At 48.2% G+C, this 14,927-nt stretch overlaps 1 protein-coding gene across 1 annotated transcript in view; it reads left to right on the top strand.

The window, feature by feature from the left end:
• Positions 1 to 14,927, top strand: part of GAN (gigaxonin) — a 654,734-nt gene that overhangs the window by 205,663 nt on the left and 434,144 nt on the right. The window contains exon 5 of the mRNA XM_069607099.1: positions 7,351 to 7,472. Within this exon, the coding sequence (XP_069463200.1) occupies positions 7,351 to 7,472 (122 nt within the window). The remainder of the gene's footprint in view (positions 1 to 7,350; positions 7,473 to 14,927) is intronic.

The following is a 14,927-nucleotide window of genomic DNA, read 5'->3' as shown; positions in this document are numbered from 1 at the left end:
TCCTATCCCCCACCTCCCCCCACTCCCTGCTCCTCCTCTGGCCTCTCTGCAGCCACCTCACCTCCCTCCTTCTCTGCCTTTCCCCTGTTCTCCGCAGACATGGTTTCTAGACAAGTCTGATCTATGAAAGTCTCGTCAAAACAGGTTCACCCCTGTTCCTCAAACGATCAAGGACCACATCGACTCCCTGGCTCCTGCCCTGGCTGATTTCTGCAATCACTCCTTCGCCACTGGAGTCTTCCCATCCCCCTTGAAGCACTCCCTTGTGTACCTTCTTCTTAAGAAACCCTCTGCCGAACCCTCCTGCCTGGCTGACTATCGCCCAATCTCCATCACCCCCTTCATGGGCAAGCTCCTGGAGGAACTGGCCATCTCCCAGCTCAATCTCCACACTGAATCTGTTGGTTGTCTTCATGACCATCAGTCTGGCTTCAGAGCTGCCAGAAGCACGGAAACTGCTCTCCTGAACATCCGTGAAGACCTCTCCAACCTTGACTCTAACACCCCGTGTGTTCTCATCTTACTTGATCTCTCCTCTGCCTTTGACACTGTCAACCATGCCATCCTGCTCCACCTTCTCTGTGATAACCTGGGTATCATTGGTCGGGCTGTGGCGTGGCTGACTTCTTTCCTCTCCGACCGACCCTCCCAGGTCCAACTTGGGTCTTTCCACTCCGATATGTTTGTCTCTACCTGTGGGTCCCCCAGGAATCTAACCTCTCTCCCTGGCTGTTCAACCAATACCTGGCATTCCTTGCCCACCGCATTGCCACTCTGTGCCCCAACTCTCAGTGCTATGCGGACGATACTCTGCTCATTTTCAGGCTACCCTCGGCCTCCTCCTCTCCTTCCCTCATCTCTGACTGTCTGTCTGCCATCCAGGAGTGGTGTGCCGCCAATGACCTCTGCCTTAATGCCAGTAAGACTGAGATTCTACTCATCGGCACATCCACTCCCTCCTTCCCTGCAGCTCTCTGGCCGGCCTCTCTTGACCCTCTTCACGCTGCCACCTGCAAGGCTAAAAATCTCGGGGTCATCTTCGACTCCACACTATCCTTCTCTCCTCACATCTCTGATGTCTCTAAGAAGTCACACTACCAGATGCACCTCCTCAGAGGTATTCTTCCTTTCCTCTCCTTCCCCCAGAAGATCACTCTCTCTAGAGCCCTGGTTCTCTCTAGCCTGGACTATTTTAACAGCCTCTATCTAAATCTGCCTGCCTCTACACTCCGCCCTCTTCAACTTATCCAGAAAAGGACTGCGAGACTTGTCCTTGGCCTCAAGCCCAGAGATCGTATCTCTCCAGGACTGAAATCTCTGCACTGGCTCCCAGTGGCTGCGAGGATTAAGTTCAAAACCCTCTGCATTGTCCACAAGGCCTTCTGGGGCTGGGGCCGAAATACCTTCAACTCTCTCTTCCTAAATATCTTCCTTCTTGACCTCTTCGCTCATCCGGCTCCAACTCCCTCAGGGTCAGTCGCTTCTCCAAGCAACGAGTTGGTGGTAGATCTCTCTCTTCGGCAGGGGCCTCCCTCTGGAACAGCCTTCCTGCCTCCCTGAAACTTGAGGAGAACCATCTCCGGTTCCGGAAGCACCTCAAACCCTTCCTCTTTGCTTCTGCTTTCACTCCCCCTCTCCCCTGTTGAATTTCCTGACAGAAACTGCACTGGTTACCTGGCCTCCCTTCTGATCTCGAGCCCAGGCCCGCTAGTTGCCCACCTGCACTGCCTCCGTGGTAACCCCTGCACCTAGGGACTGTTTTTTCTTATCCTTACAGTCCCCCTACCAGCACTTATGTTCTGCACTTACCATACACTTGCCACTTGCTGGCAGTTTTTATTTATCTTATTTATTATACTATCCTTTGTACTGCACTTTCCCCCTTGCACTTTTCCCTTTCCTCCTTCCCATGCACTTGCGCTACCTGAATGATACCTGGCCTAGTAGGATTGTTGTCGGTCTTCCCTTTGTTCCCCCTCCCTTGCCTCGTCGCGCCTTGAAACACTTGTGTGTAGGCGTGTTATAAATACCATATCATATCACACTGCATGTTCTAAATCTAGACTCTGCTTTCCCACAGTGTCTGTTATATCGAAGTGCCTCACCATGCCCCACTCTCCCAGATCAGAGCCGTACTCCAAAAACCTGCCCAGTGACACGCCCCTCCACTGTCTGCGCCTCTCCACAGTCCAATGCCAACACCCACCCTCTCCTTCACCCACTCCCTAACCCGCCAACTTTACCCCCACTCCTATCCTGCGTCTCCGGCCTACCTCCATAACGCATCCTCTAAAACCCACTCCATCTGTGTCCCCCACACCTCTCGGAACATAGCGGCATGCTGGCTCTCTACTGCAAAGAATATCGGCACCAGTCCATGGCCCACCGGTCCCTCTCCCTTCTCCACTCCCCCACCAACCAAACTGGCCGCCTCTCCCATCCTGCGTCCCCACCAGCCCTCACATCACTAAACCCCAATCCTCCTGCAATCACCACACCTCCAGCAACAGAGCTGCATGCTGGTGCTCTGCTGTCCAGAACACCAGCTACTGCCCGACAGTCCCTGCTTCCACAAACCCTCACACACCCAGACACCGCCGCCCTCTACCAACCACCACGCCCCGATCTCCTAGCCTCCTGTTTTAACCCACCAACCCTCTCCTATTTTACCAACTCCCAGTACCCCCATCTTGCGCTTCACCTCCCTGAGTGCAGCACAGTCCGCCCTGGCTATCACTTCTCGCTCAACATCCGCTCCAACTCTCACTCACACCTTTATTCCACCCAAACTACTCTGTCCTCTCCTCAGCTTCACCCACGATCCCACCTAACACCTCATATTTACTCCTCCCAACCCTGTCCTGGCTCTCTTCACCTCCTCCCTAAAGCCCCCATCCCCTACCAGCAACCCACATACACCCCTGCCCCAGGAAACACCGATGTGCCACCCACCAATTCCCCCTCCCCACCTCCAGCACCACAATTGATCACCACTTCGATCTTCCTCAGACCATCATCCCGCCCGGTCACCCTTCTCCGCTACCCCCCACACCAACCTCCCCTGCCATCCCCAATCAGACTCTACACCAGAAACCACTCCAGCTTTCCAGCATACTCATTAACGCCAGATCTGTCTCCAAAAATAAATACATTTTAGACCTTATTTCCAATGAAAATCCTGATGGCCTATTCATCACTGAAACATGGTTCAGCGTCTACGGACCCATCTCGCACGAGGCTTCCCCCCCAGAATACTCCCTGATTGTACAAAATGGGCACAGCAGGCAGGACGACTAGCCATCCTCCACAAATACCTCTCAGTCATATCCACTGAAAATCTACCCTGTAACTCTGATTGCAAATCATTGCTAGTAAAGATCTGCCTCCTTCCCTCCCTCACCCACCACTTTCTACTCGTATATAGGCATGGAGGCTATCACAGGAACTTTCCCTGACTCCCTATCAGCCACCCAAATCCGGCATCCGTCCCTCACTATATTGGGAGACTTCAACATCTGGTTTGACGTCCCCACCAACCTGATGACCCTTTAGCTAACTGATAACTTGGAAGCTCTCAGCTTGACTTAGATGATCTCCCTCCCAACTCTCACAACGTTGAAGCCCTTTTCAGCACATTGAACCTATTCTCCATCATTCTGTCTCGTCCATTAACCAGGATGGATAACTGTTATATTCTTCTCCCTGCCCTAACCCCCCTCATGCAGACTAGATGCACCTCTGAGATCAGGCCCCATCCCGAAGTGGTACACACCCTCCCTCAAATTCCTTAAAACCATGTTCACTCTAGGTGATGCTTGATGAAGTACAAAAACCACACCTAAAAAAAAAAAAATGGCTTCTGCAAGATTAAATAGGGCCTACCTGACCGAAATAAGAAAAGCCAAACAAAACTGCTGTGGACACTGGTTTTCCAACTCCAATAATCTGAGTAGGGAACTCCACAAAATCATCACTGAATTAAAGACCACAAGCTGCTCAACTTCTCACTCGCCATTCTACTAAGCTTTCTGTGACACACTATCTGGCCAGTTTCACAACATCGCTATGGAGAGACACTGCCTCGTATGTCGAGCCCCATCTAAAAAAAAAAAAAAATGCTCTCGGCCCCCTCCCTCCTTCAAACTACAGAGTTATCTCCAACACCTGCTTCATTACTAAACTCCTAGAGTTGGAAGACCTTTTATGGCGGTCCGGCTAGTGAGCCTAGAAGACTCTCTCTCATGGCCAACGTCGCCAACCACAAAGCTCCAATCCGAGCCTCCAGATACGTATAAGTGCACCACTTGGGTGGACATCAGCCACAGGCATGGCTACCCACACTCGTGCACCAGAATGCAGCCACGACTGCCGACAAATTCAGTCTATTGGGCACATAATGTTTTGCTGACTTACACCAGACTATGCTTCAACATCTCTGCCATTAAAATACACTGGTGACCTACGACATAATTCTGTCGGGCTGGGCATAAGTCTTTTGCACTTGCACACTCTCCTGACCTCCCTCTGCACCCACCCTGATCTCTAAGGTTGCTTTTAGGAGCTCAGCCAACCCACCGAATTCCATATCTTTGCCAAAAATGCGCACTCATTCCATACCTCTGAAAATGTCCATACTCTGGACTGTGGTCTCCGAGTGCGATCCCTCCACAAGCACGTTGAGACTATAGTAATGATAAAAGGTGCTATTTAAATGATGAGCCCAATTACAACTCCATGAACCTCTGTTTTGGACCAATAAGTGTTATCTGTTTTGTTAGGATTTAACTGAAAAAAGTTTTCTAACATCCAGTTTTCTACCTCGTTGAGACAGTGGTCAACGTATCCATGTTTGTCCTGGAAAAGTCTACTTTCAGATAGACTGGGTATTGTACGCATAAGCGTGGAAGAATAGGTTGGGTTCGGAGAAGATGTATAGATTTTCTACATATAAATTAAAAACAAAAGTAGAAGGGGGGGCGAACCATGGGACACACTACACTTTTTTGACTATACTGACGATAGGAATGGACCTAACCTCACTTGAGTTCTTTCCTGCAGAGATCTGAGCCATTTTATGGTGTGATCCAAGCAATGCATACATTGTTCCAGTCGATAGATGAGGTTTTTGTGATTTACTGTGTCAGACTGCTGACAAGTAGAACATGGCCAATAAGGTTGTGCCCCCCACACTCCCTGAGGATCTCATCCCAGACTTTGAGAAGGGCTCGGCTCTGGGGATGTGGGATGTGGGATGTGGGATGTGGGATGTGGGATGTGGGATGTGGGATGTGGGATGCCTATATTCTGTATACAACCTAGTTTCCTGCCTGATTGGACCTTTCTCACCCGGAACCTCTGCTGTCAGCACTCCGTGCCTACCAAGACCAGACCAACTGTAGAACTTACTTTAACGGAATGGTAATTCTGTTGGTTCTTCTAAGGAGCCTATGAACCACCTCAACTACTTTTAGACTTGAAAGAACATGCAAACTACTTTTAGACTTGAAAGAACATGCTGGAACATGATACCATTGCTGGAAATGCAAAAGTGACTGCACACATTACTTAACATGTAATGTAGCACTTGGGCAGGAAGCTGTACCAAGGGCTCTAAAAAGAGTGGAGGCGCATCAGGAAAGATCCAGCAGGAAATGATTGGCATATCTGTTCTGCTTCTTTGTAGGACATAGGAAGAAGCAACCAGGCTGCTTCCATAAGAAACGCAAACATGAGTGTTGGTTGGGGGGGTGAGAGAGGTGGGAGCCTGAATCTGGAAACTGCGACAACGAAGATTGACTAGTACAGACATGAGTAACGTGACTGCAAGTGTCTGAGGGAGCGGGCATAACAGAATGCCTTATTTAGGCAAACATTAGATGAGGAAGGGCTGGGGGAGCAAGGCGCAAGGGTTTGGCGGGACCTCACTTTACAGTGAAGTAGATGGTTGGGGGAGAGAACTGGACTGCCTTTATAAAAAGTAGTGTTGCTAACATTCTGATGCAAATACTGCTGGGGAATAGCCTGCAGAGGCTTTCAGACGGAACAATGGTGCCTTCAATGTATTATGGAAAAAGCATGCCTTTTTATTTGTTCATGGAGGTAGTGAGCTGACCTCTTATAGTGCTGCAGCTGCAAAGAAAAGCCTGTGATGTGAGTAAGGAGTCCGTAACTGGAGATTAGTCTTTGGCTAGCGTGGGGTCTGTTGGTGGTGTGAGAAGATTCGCAGAGGACGTTGCGAGGCCCAAACAGGGCCATGCTGTGTGGGGCTGACACCAAGCCTTTCAGTAGTAGTAGCAGGAAGATCGAGACCAAAGGCCTGAGGAAGGGTGAGAGCAGGAAGCACTGTTGAGACGTGAAATACTGGGTTGTGTGAAGCTATTGGCACTAGTCTTGATGTGGAGACTACAGATTTGAAACAAAATGGGGTACGAGATGTGTGCATTGGCAAAATGGGAGGACGAAGTGAAAATCCATCTGGAGAGGATAACCAACCATGGCCATTGGAGCTTAGGTTATGATCTAAAGCATATTAAGAAAGACTAATTGAAAAGTACTGCTGCATGTTGCAACCCATAATGTGAATTCCATCCGCATTGTCTAACTTGCCTTTACAAAATGTCTTCATGTTTAAGATTGCCCATTCCAAAAGCGTGTTAAGAAAGATACACTGCCAAGGCCCTGTGCATGCTGTAACTTCGAGAAAACACCTTTGCCAAGGCATGATGCATGTGTGGGTCAGGGATTCCGAATTTTAGGCTGTATATGGCAGGCAGTTCTTCTAAAGCATCTTGAGAAAGGCACACTAATGCTGCATAGAATTGACTGTCTTGTTCTTCAATCTCCACTGCTTTACCTTACAACATGAATAAATGTTTAACTTTCTAGTTCTGTGGTCCTGTGTTTATTTGGTTGAGTCTGTTACAAGTCTCATCTCTTAGAAGTCCTCTGTCCCCTCCCCCATCTGTTTTAAAATGTAGTAGCTGCTGATTTTTAGATGCATATTGATTCTACGAGAGAACGTCTAATCGAGATTAGAATTGCTGCACATGAGAGTCTGAAATCCTCCATTTCCTCCATTTGGAACTCTATCCTCTGGTTTCTATCGAACACAAAAAAACCTGTACTCGGACTTGTGAAACGGTGGTTCTTATTTTTCCCAGGGAGTCAACTAATCACTTAATGATCACCTTTTCAGGTGCCTTGTGGCTTTAATATAACTTTAATGCTTCACAAATATTCCAAATAAATTAAAGAAAATTAATAAAACATGCTTAATAGATAACACATTGGCAGTATCCAATGTATGATGTCTGCAGACTAAATATGTACTATGGCATTTTCTTCTTTCAGGTCCCGCAACCTAACAGCTTCAGTGCGTTGCATGTGTCCACTTTATGAACGAATCCGACAGCTCTGGATTGAGCTGGCACCTATGAGCATTCCGAGAATTAATCATGGGGTTTTGTCAGCAGGTATGTACTGAAAGCACATGTTTGCATCATTTGGAGAACATGTGTGTGATTTTACAAACATTGCAAATAACAAAGTAACATTTATTGATGTTCCAAGATAGCCACTATGGAACCTGCTTTGCGAGTAGATGTTCTATTAAATACACCCTTCAAAGTAAAATCAAATTTGGAGTTCAGACTTGAAGGTCACAGTTCATGTGCCATTTAACTACACTAGATTCAAAACCAGCCTTTGGCAATGGAGGGACTCATTTGTTTAATAACACAGCAAGCCTAAGTGCAGGTTTTCTCCACCTACTCCAGAGTGCTTCAAACCCTGATAAATGAACTACGGAACAGTGAAAATCTTAATTGCTGTATTTGGTATTAATTGTGTTTCTCTGTTAAGGATTGCAGGACATGTGCATGTTGTAGATTCTGCTGTGGTGGGGTATCCAAGGTTTTACCCCTGTTTTGCCAAGCCACCCAAAGTGGCTACCTGCCCCAGGCCTTGCCCAGGCATCCTGGCCACTTTACTTCCATAAAGGACTCGCAGGCCTCATTCCATTACCTGTGGCTTTGACCAATGGCCACACTTCCTGGGCCAGTGGCCATTTTACCCTCATAACTGGTCCACGGATGTTCAGCTGGATTTTCAGAACTAGCCCAGGTGGAGGGTTCTGTGATACCACAGTAGTTGATAGGGGTATTGGACACGTGGGCCTAGCCATACACTAACAAGGTAGGTGGAATGAGCAGTAAGGTTGATTTCAGGAGCTATGGGGATGGAGTAATAGTACACTTAACTCAACATAGAGCACTTCAATAACTCGAGCAACACTACTATTTCATTAGGACTTTAAATCTCTAAGCATGTAAAGTAAAAGGGTAATTATCTATCCACTCTTTCTTCTTTGGTCTCCCAACCTGTACACCTACCGAAAAAAGGCCCCAAACCCCTGTTTCTTCTTGTGGTGTGCTTCAATTGCGCAGTAATGTTGCTCTTTGTTCATGGGAATCCTTAGAGATTCCTGTGGTAAGTGCTAAACTCACTGTGTGTTCTTCTTTCACCCTCCCTGATGTCAGACCTTCCCTTTCCCTCTTCCAAATACCATTTTGAGTGCCTTTCTTTTTTTCAATTGCCATGGATTTATTGTGGGAATGGCTCACCTAAAACAAAAGTCTGGTGTTTTATTTGGGGATTGACTCTGGGTGCAGCTACTTGTGCCCGCGACCTTAGTATGCCTCCGGTTGGTCTGGTGTCGCGTTAGTGTGTTGGTTTAGGTAAGGACCAGTCCACTCCTTTCCTTGGTTCAAAACTATGGCAGATTGGTACACACTAAGACTGCGCCACCTCCGTAATTAAATTAAGTTTGAGTCACACTTGATTTGGTAGTGTCAGACCAATTTATTATTTATTGACTCCTATTGCCCGTTTGTTGTTGACGCGTGTTTCAGCCTCTCAAGGGCCTTTTTCAAAACAATAACTTATTCGTGGGCAATTTATATCCTTATATGTACTTTCTTCAATAATTCCACAAATTAATGCATGTAAAATAATTAACATAAATTAGACCAGGCATTTGAAGGAAAAGAAAGAATGTGATTGCAGTCATCATTGTAGTACGAAACAAACATATTAAATCATCATGTACGCATACAAATGGACACAATAAAATAATACATGGAAAACGGGGAGAAAAAAACACAAATGAAAAGAAAAAAAAGAAGGAAAAATATGTATATGATTAGGCCTTGTAGATACGTCTCCCCTGAATTCAAGACTACTTTTTGTCATTTCTGTTAAGTAGTAGACATAGATCGTGCATTCTGAATAAAAGCTTAATATTTAGCCTAAATTGGTTCAAATTCAACTGTTGCTGTGGCTCGAACAAGTGGCAGCATTTTTTCCGGAAGCTTCGCGGTGGGTAGCTTCCTTTCTTAAAAATCGTGTTAGTTGCGTCTGCTCGGACATTGCTGAGGCAGATACAATTCTGATCGAATATGGAGTCCCGCAGGCAGCAAGCCTTTCGCCCTGGTTTTTATAACATCTTTACTGGTCCCTTCTTCTGTATGCTGGTGCAAGAAAACATTTGGTTTACCAACTTTGCGGATGCTACGCAAGGTATCATCGCCCTGACCGGAAACCATACTCAAGATGAAGAGTGTATAAATAATGCCTACATGTGTTTCGAAAATTGGATGGTGCAATAAGGTCTTGCACTAAACGGTGCTAAAACAGAGCTTATGATTGTAGCCACTCCCAGCCGGATCTCTAAGTTAGATCACAGATTCCCAGCTTGGGGAAGTCAAATTCGACACCCTCAAGAAAGTCAAGTCTTTAGGGGTGATTCTTGACCAACATCTCTCCGTGAAAGCTCGTGTGGTATCGGGTGCAGCGTACTATCTTAAACTTTTCGCACACCTTCGTCCCATGATCTCCCAGGCAAATGCAGAAACTCTGGCCAGAGCCATAGTGGGAGCCAAAATGGATTACTGTTGCAGTCTGCTGACTGGCATTAGCAAAACTGAAATAAATAGACTGCAAGTTATCCAGAATGGAGCAGTGAGAGTGGTTGCAGGTCTGACCAGACGTGACCACGTTACACCAGCCAGAAGACCTTACACTGGCTCCACGATCCGACCAGAATCCAATATCGCCTATTACTCATTACCTTCAAGAGTCTTTTGGGTATTATGCCCCGCTATTTGAATGACTTTATCTTGCATAAGTCCACCTCTCGATCTTTAAGGTCGCAGGAGACCAAAATGCTCATGATCCCGAGAAGCAAATCCAGGAAAGCTGAAAAAGGAGCCTTTGCCATTGCAGCTCCAGCAGCCTGAAATTGTTTGCCTTTCGTCCTCAGGCTGGAAACCAAACTTGAGCTTTTTAAAAGAAAGCATAAAACTTGGCTGTTTGATTAAGGTCCCCTTCTGCTTTAGTCTTTGACTTCCATGGACTGTCTTCTTCCTCTTCTTGTTTTCTGTTGTTATGTCTTGTCCACGCCTTCATGCCTATGTGTTCATTGCTGCACATTGTAAATCTATTAAAGTAAAGTAAAATGTTTTTAGCAACAGAATGTTCACAACAGTCAGTGATTCATAGGTTTCACTACAGTTGTTGCCCTATAATACATTCATATAAATGCATGGTATGCTGTGTGCAACAAGGATTGAGGAGTTGGCAAATGAGGGCAGGGTTCTGACTGACAAATCCACTAAGAGAAATACTAATGGTTATGAAGGCATGAACCTTTTGTTTAAGAGAACGAGGTACCAAGATGGGGACATGCCAGGGGCTTGTTTCAGCTTCCTTCATATGTTTGTCAGTCTAAAGCTAGGCGTAAAATGCATTGTAACTTGCCACAGTGCTGTTCTCAGTGGGGCCTGCTGTAACGTTTGCCTTTCAGGCAACCAACAATGTTACATGTATTCACTGGGCAATGTGAGTAGAGACTAGACTCCCCAGTTGTTTCTACAAGAAGTTTACCCTTGTGTTCAACAGGCCTCGAACCCCTCTGGTGCAGCACCCACAACCACAGATCCAAAACAAATTCCTGACCTATTCACCCCCACCCCCAATCAGTCCCTCTCAACTGATGTTGCGACAGCTACGGAAGTTTGGTTTTAAAATGTTGCTGAAAACGCACATGGCATTCTTCACAGGGGAAGTTGATGAGATTAACAGGAAGGCTAAATGGTGGTGATGTGGCTTCCTTGAAGTGCCCCACGAAGCAGGGTGAACCTTTCCATAGACTAACAAAGGTGCTGTGGCTGCAGGTAGGAGATGAGAAATGGGTTTGGAAATGGGGTAGAATGGGAAATCAAACCCTGCAATCACAAATGCACTATATCTCTGCCCCCTTATTTAGAATCGATCTCATTGGAAAGCACTGGCCAAGGTACTGAATGAACCATACCACAGACTGTTCCATCACAAACACAAAAGGGATCGGTTTCCCCACAGACAAGGAATGTGAAGGCTGCCTACATCTGGCGTAGGTATCCACAGGGTTAGGGTAGGTGCTATTATCCTAGGTCCCGGATTCAGGCTGAAGCTAGGGTAGGCGTGTTTTCATTGTGTCAACAACCTTGGCAGAATTTGTCCCCTTGGTGCCAGGACAAGACACTCCCTAGTTGATTCCTCCTTTTTACGGTTGTTGCTTTTTTGCAATGTAGTTTTTTCTTGATTCTGTGTCATCCCTAAAGGGTCATTGGGTGGCATTTGAAGCCCTTCTGTGGATTATAACCAGTGAAGCCATTGACTAAAAGGGATTTTAAGGCGTTGACATTCAATGTGCCATTGTTTGTTCTTGTTTCCCTCTTGGAATATACCCCTAGTTCTGTGGTATTTTCAGGTTCGACCCTTTGAGCCACTTTCTGAACTTCCATCTTGTCTTTTCTCATCTGAAGTCCTATTGCCGGCAAGATAGTTCAGCAGATTGAACACTCGCTGCTGCAGTCTGTGTGAGATTTGCAGGTCGCCGGTTCAAATTGCAGCAAGGCCAACTCAGAGGTTGATAAATCAGTACTAACTTCGGTTGGTTGATACATTATGTATATATGTTCTATATACAGCGTTTTGGCAAAAGCACTATATAAATAGCAAATCATTATTAGATTGCAGGTGGTTATCCCTTTGGGTACCGGGTAAGGCAGCTGGGATCTTTAAACATGCACCCATTTTCCCAAGACGGTCATAATTCATCCTACCTTTAATTTTCACCCAAAGGCAGTTTCAAGCTTTCATCTGAAAAAAAATTGCTTTATTGGGATAAATGCCTATTGTAAAAGATTAAACAATATCATGATCAATTCATGGAAACAATATAGATTAATTACAGAAAATAATAACTCTGTTCCATATATGGGAGCTGGGTGTGCCTGAGCTCTATAAATCTAAAGGGTTTTAATAGTGATTCTCACCAAATCTCCTTGATAAAGATAAAGTGGCACCAAAACGTTGTCGCAAGACGCAACCATAACCGCAAAAGTGATGGGTGGAAGGTTTTGAATTTATCTGGACCACTGGCATTGCTCTGGGCAACATTCCACAGCACTGTTTAGCCAGTCTGCACCATTGCGAAAGGGGTCCAGTCATATATCCGACTGGTACTGCCACCAATAGTAGCAGCCCTGCCCGAACTGCTAGGCCAGGTCCCCTCTGCACAGAAACACAAGCAACCCCAGACATGTTTCGGCCTTGTTGGGCCTCCTCAGTGAGGTGCAGCTTGGTTCTCTATGGCGCAGCGAGCAAGGGGCCCACAGCTGGGCATACCCTCTCTGACACAGGTTAAGATTCATTCTAAACCTTCCAGCTATCACCTCTTTGTTTTTGCAAGACACAACCATTACAGCCAATCTGATAACTTCAAGAGCCATTTGCAGCCAATCTATCACCCAAGTAATTAAAATGGTGAACTTGGCAGTTTTCGTCACCATTTTATTTTGCAGAATAATTCATCTTAAAATATTTGTGAAAGATGGCCGCCTGCAGGGACTAGATGCGCCGACGGAGCTCCCGTACCCTGGACCTGGGAAAGTGCCCACCACCCGGTCTGTGAGCCGAGATCTGCGGAGACAAGTGACTTAGAGGGGCTCTGGTGCACTGGCGCACTGAGCAGGACAGTGAGGAGGGCCGTGCATTGCTGTTTGCAGGGACCGCTGAGTTGGCTCAGAACGAGCCTGAGGGCGGGAGGGGTGGCCGCAGCCTGGCGAGTGCAGTCGAGCTAGCCCACAGTAGAGGATGCCCCGCGGTGGGGGCGGCTTGGTATCTGACCGCGGGGAGATTGCGGCGGTCGGGCGGTCCATGGTTGGTCTGGGGGTTTCACGCCCTGGGCTGACCTGGGGGCTGCCGTGGCTGAGCGGCTTCACAGTGGCCACCCCGACATCGGAGGGCGCGAGGTCCTGTATGGGTGGAAGGCAGCAGCGGCGCGGGCGGGCGGATCTTTAACTCGTCCCCGCTGGAGAAGGAGGAGCAGCGGCGGCAGCGCTTGGCACAGCATCTGGCTGCCTGGGAGTGCCGGGTAGCCGGCCGAGGTGAGGAGGGACTGCTGCGGGAGCGCCCGCACCTGGAGGTGAAGAAGGCGGTGCGGGGATCGTCTGGCTTGGCAGCAGACGGCCGCAGAGGGGGGCCTGCGCCCCACATGGGAAGCGCCCGCTGCCTGTTTGGGAGGAGCAGGCACTCCATCAGGAGCGGCACGGAAGGCTACAGGGCCAGGAACATGGCTCGTAAGGACCGGGTGAGGAGGTCCCTAGGGGAGCCGGCCTGGTGAAGAATGAAGGTTGGCCCCCCGGGGCCTGCAGGCGGTGGCTGGAGGGCAGTGCAGTGCTGAGGGGGCGCCCGACGACCTAAAGACAAGGTCTGGGAAGCAGTGTGGCGCCCACCTGTGTGAGGACTCTGTGTTGCGCTCTGTGTGTTGCCCGCCCCCTGTGGGGAAAGAGACAAGCGGGGCATCAGGTGGCACGCGGAGGGGAGAGGAGCACCCCTTCTGCGGTTTGTGAGGTGCACCGGGAGGTGTCCCCATCTAGGAGGAGCAGGGCCAAAGTATGTGCTGTCCGGCGGGGCAGTTCGAGAGGCCAAGGGACTCTGAGGAGGGCGCAACAGGCAGTGGATTAAGCGCCCAGGAAAAGGTAGTGGAGAAAGTGGGCCAGCAGGAGACAAGACGTTAAATCCTCTGGGGCGATTGCACAGCGTTTCAAAGAGGGGACCAGTAGTGAGCGGGGGTGAGATCCTTGTGCATAAAACTCATACCGGGATGGCCACTAAACATAAAGGAAAGAGCGGGAGAGTACTGCAGACCACGGGGGATGTTTCGGTCACCCTCCCTACTATTTGGCCGTTGCAGGAGAGGAGAGAGACGGCCAAAAGTGTGCGGGAATGCACATTGGATACAGACATGCCACCTGAAGGGGAGACAGCAGTCGCGTTATCAAGGCAAGACATAAGGGGAGAGATGCTCGCCCTGCAAACCAGTTTGACGAAAGCGTTCCAGGAACAATTCCAACTCCTCCGTTCAGATCTCAACTCGGCCTTGGGGGAGATTAAGCAGGAACTGCGGCAGCAGGGCGAGCGAACAGACCTCCTGGAGAGGGGGTTACAGGAGATGGATAAGGAAGTGACGTCGCATAGTGAGACAATCGAAAGGCTTGATGTGGCCACGCAGAATCTAGAGATTCAGATGGAGGACATGGAAAATAGGTCCCGCAGGGTCAATATACGGATCAAAATGCTACCAGAAACGTTTCAGGACAAGGAACTAAAGGGAGTGGTCCAAGCCATCTTCGCTAGGGTTCAAGGCTTGTCGCCCCCAGATGCAGTGGAATTAGACCGGGTGCACAGGGTGGCCAGAGGGGGCAGAGGAGCGGTGCAGAGGGCTAGAGCTGTCCTAGCGGCTTTCGCCAGGTACGCCCAAAAGGAAGCAGTCCTTCATGAGGCAAGAAAGCAAGAGCCAATACAGTATAATGAGCACCATA

This window comes from Ambystoma mexicanum, chromosome 1p, assembly GCF_040938575.1.
Source record: "Ambystoma mexicanum isolate Mex_15411 chromosome 1p, UKY_AmexF1_1, whole genome shotgun sequence".
Taxonomy (NCBI): domain Eukaryota; kingdom Metazoa; phylum Chordata; class Amphibia; order Caudata; family Ambystomatidae; genus Ambystoma; species Ambystoma mexicanum.
The sequence above is the reverse complement of the archived record's forward strand: the minus strand, read 5'-3'. Positions and strand labels throughout refer to the sequence as shown.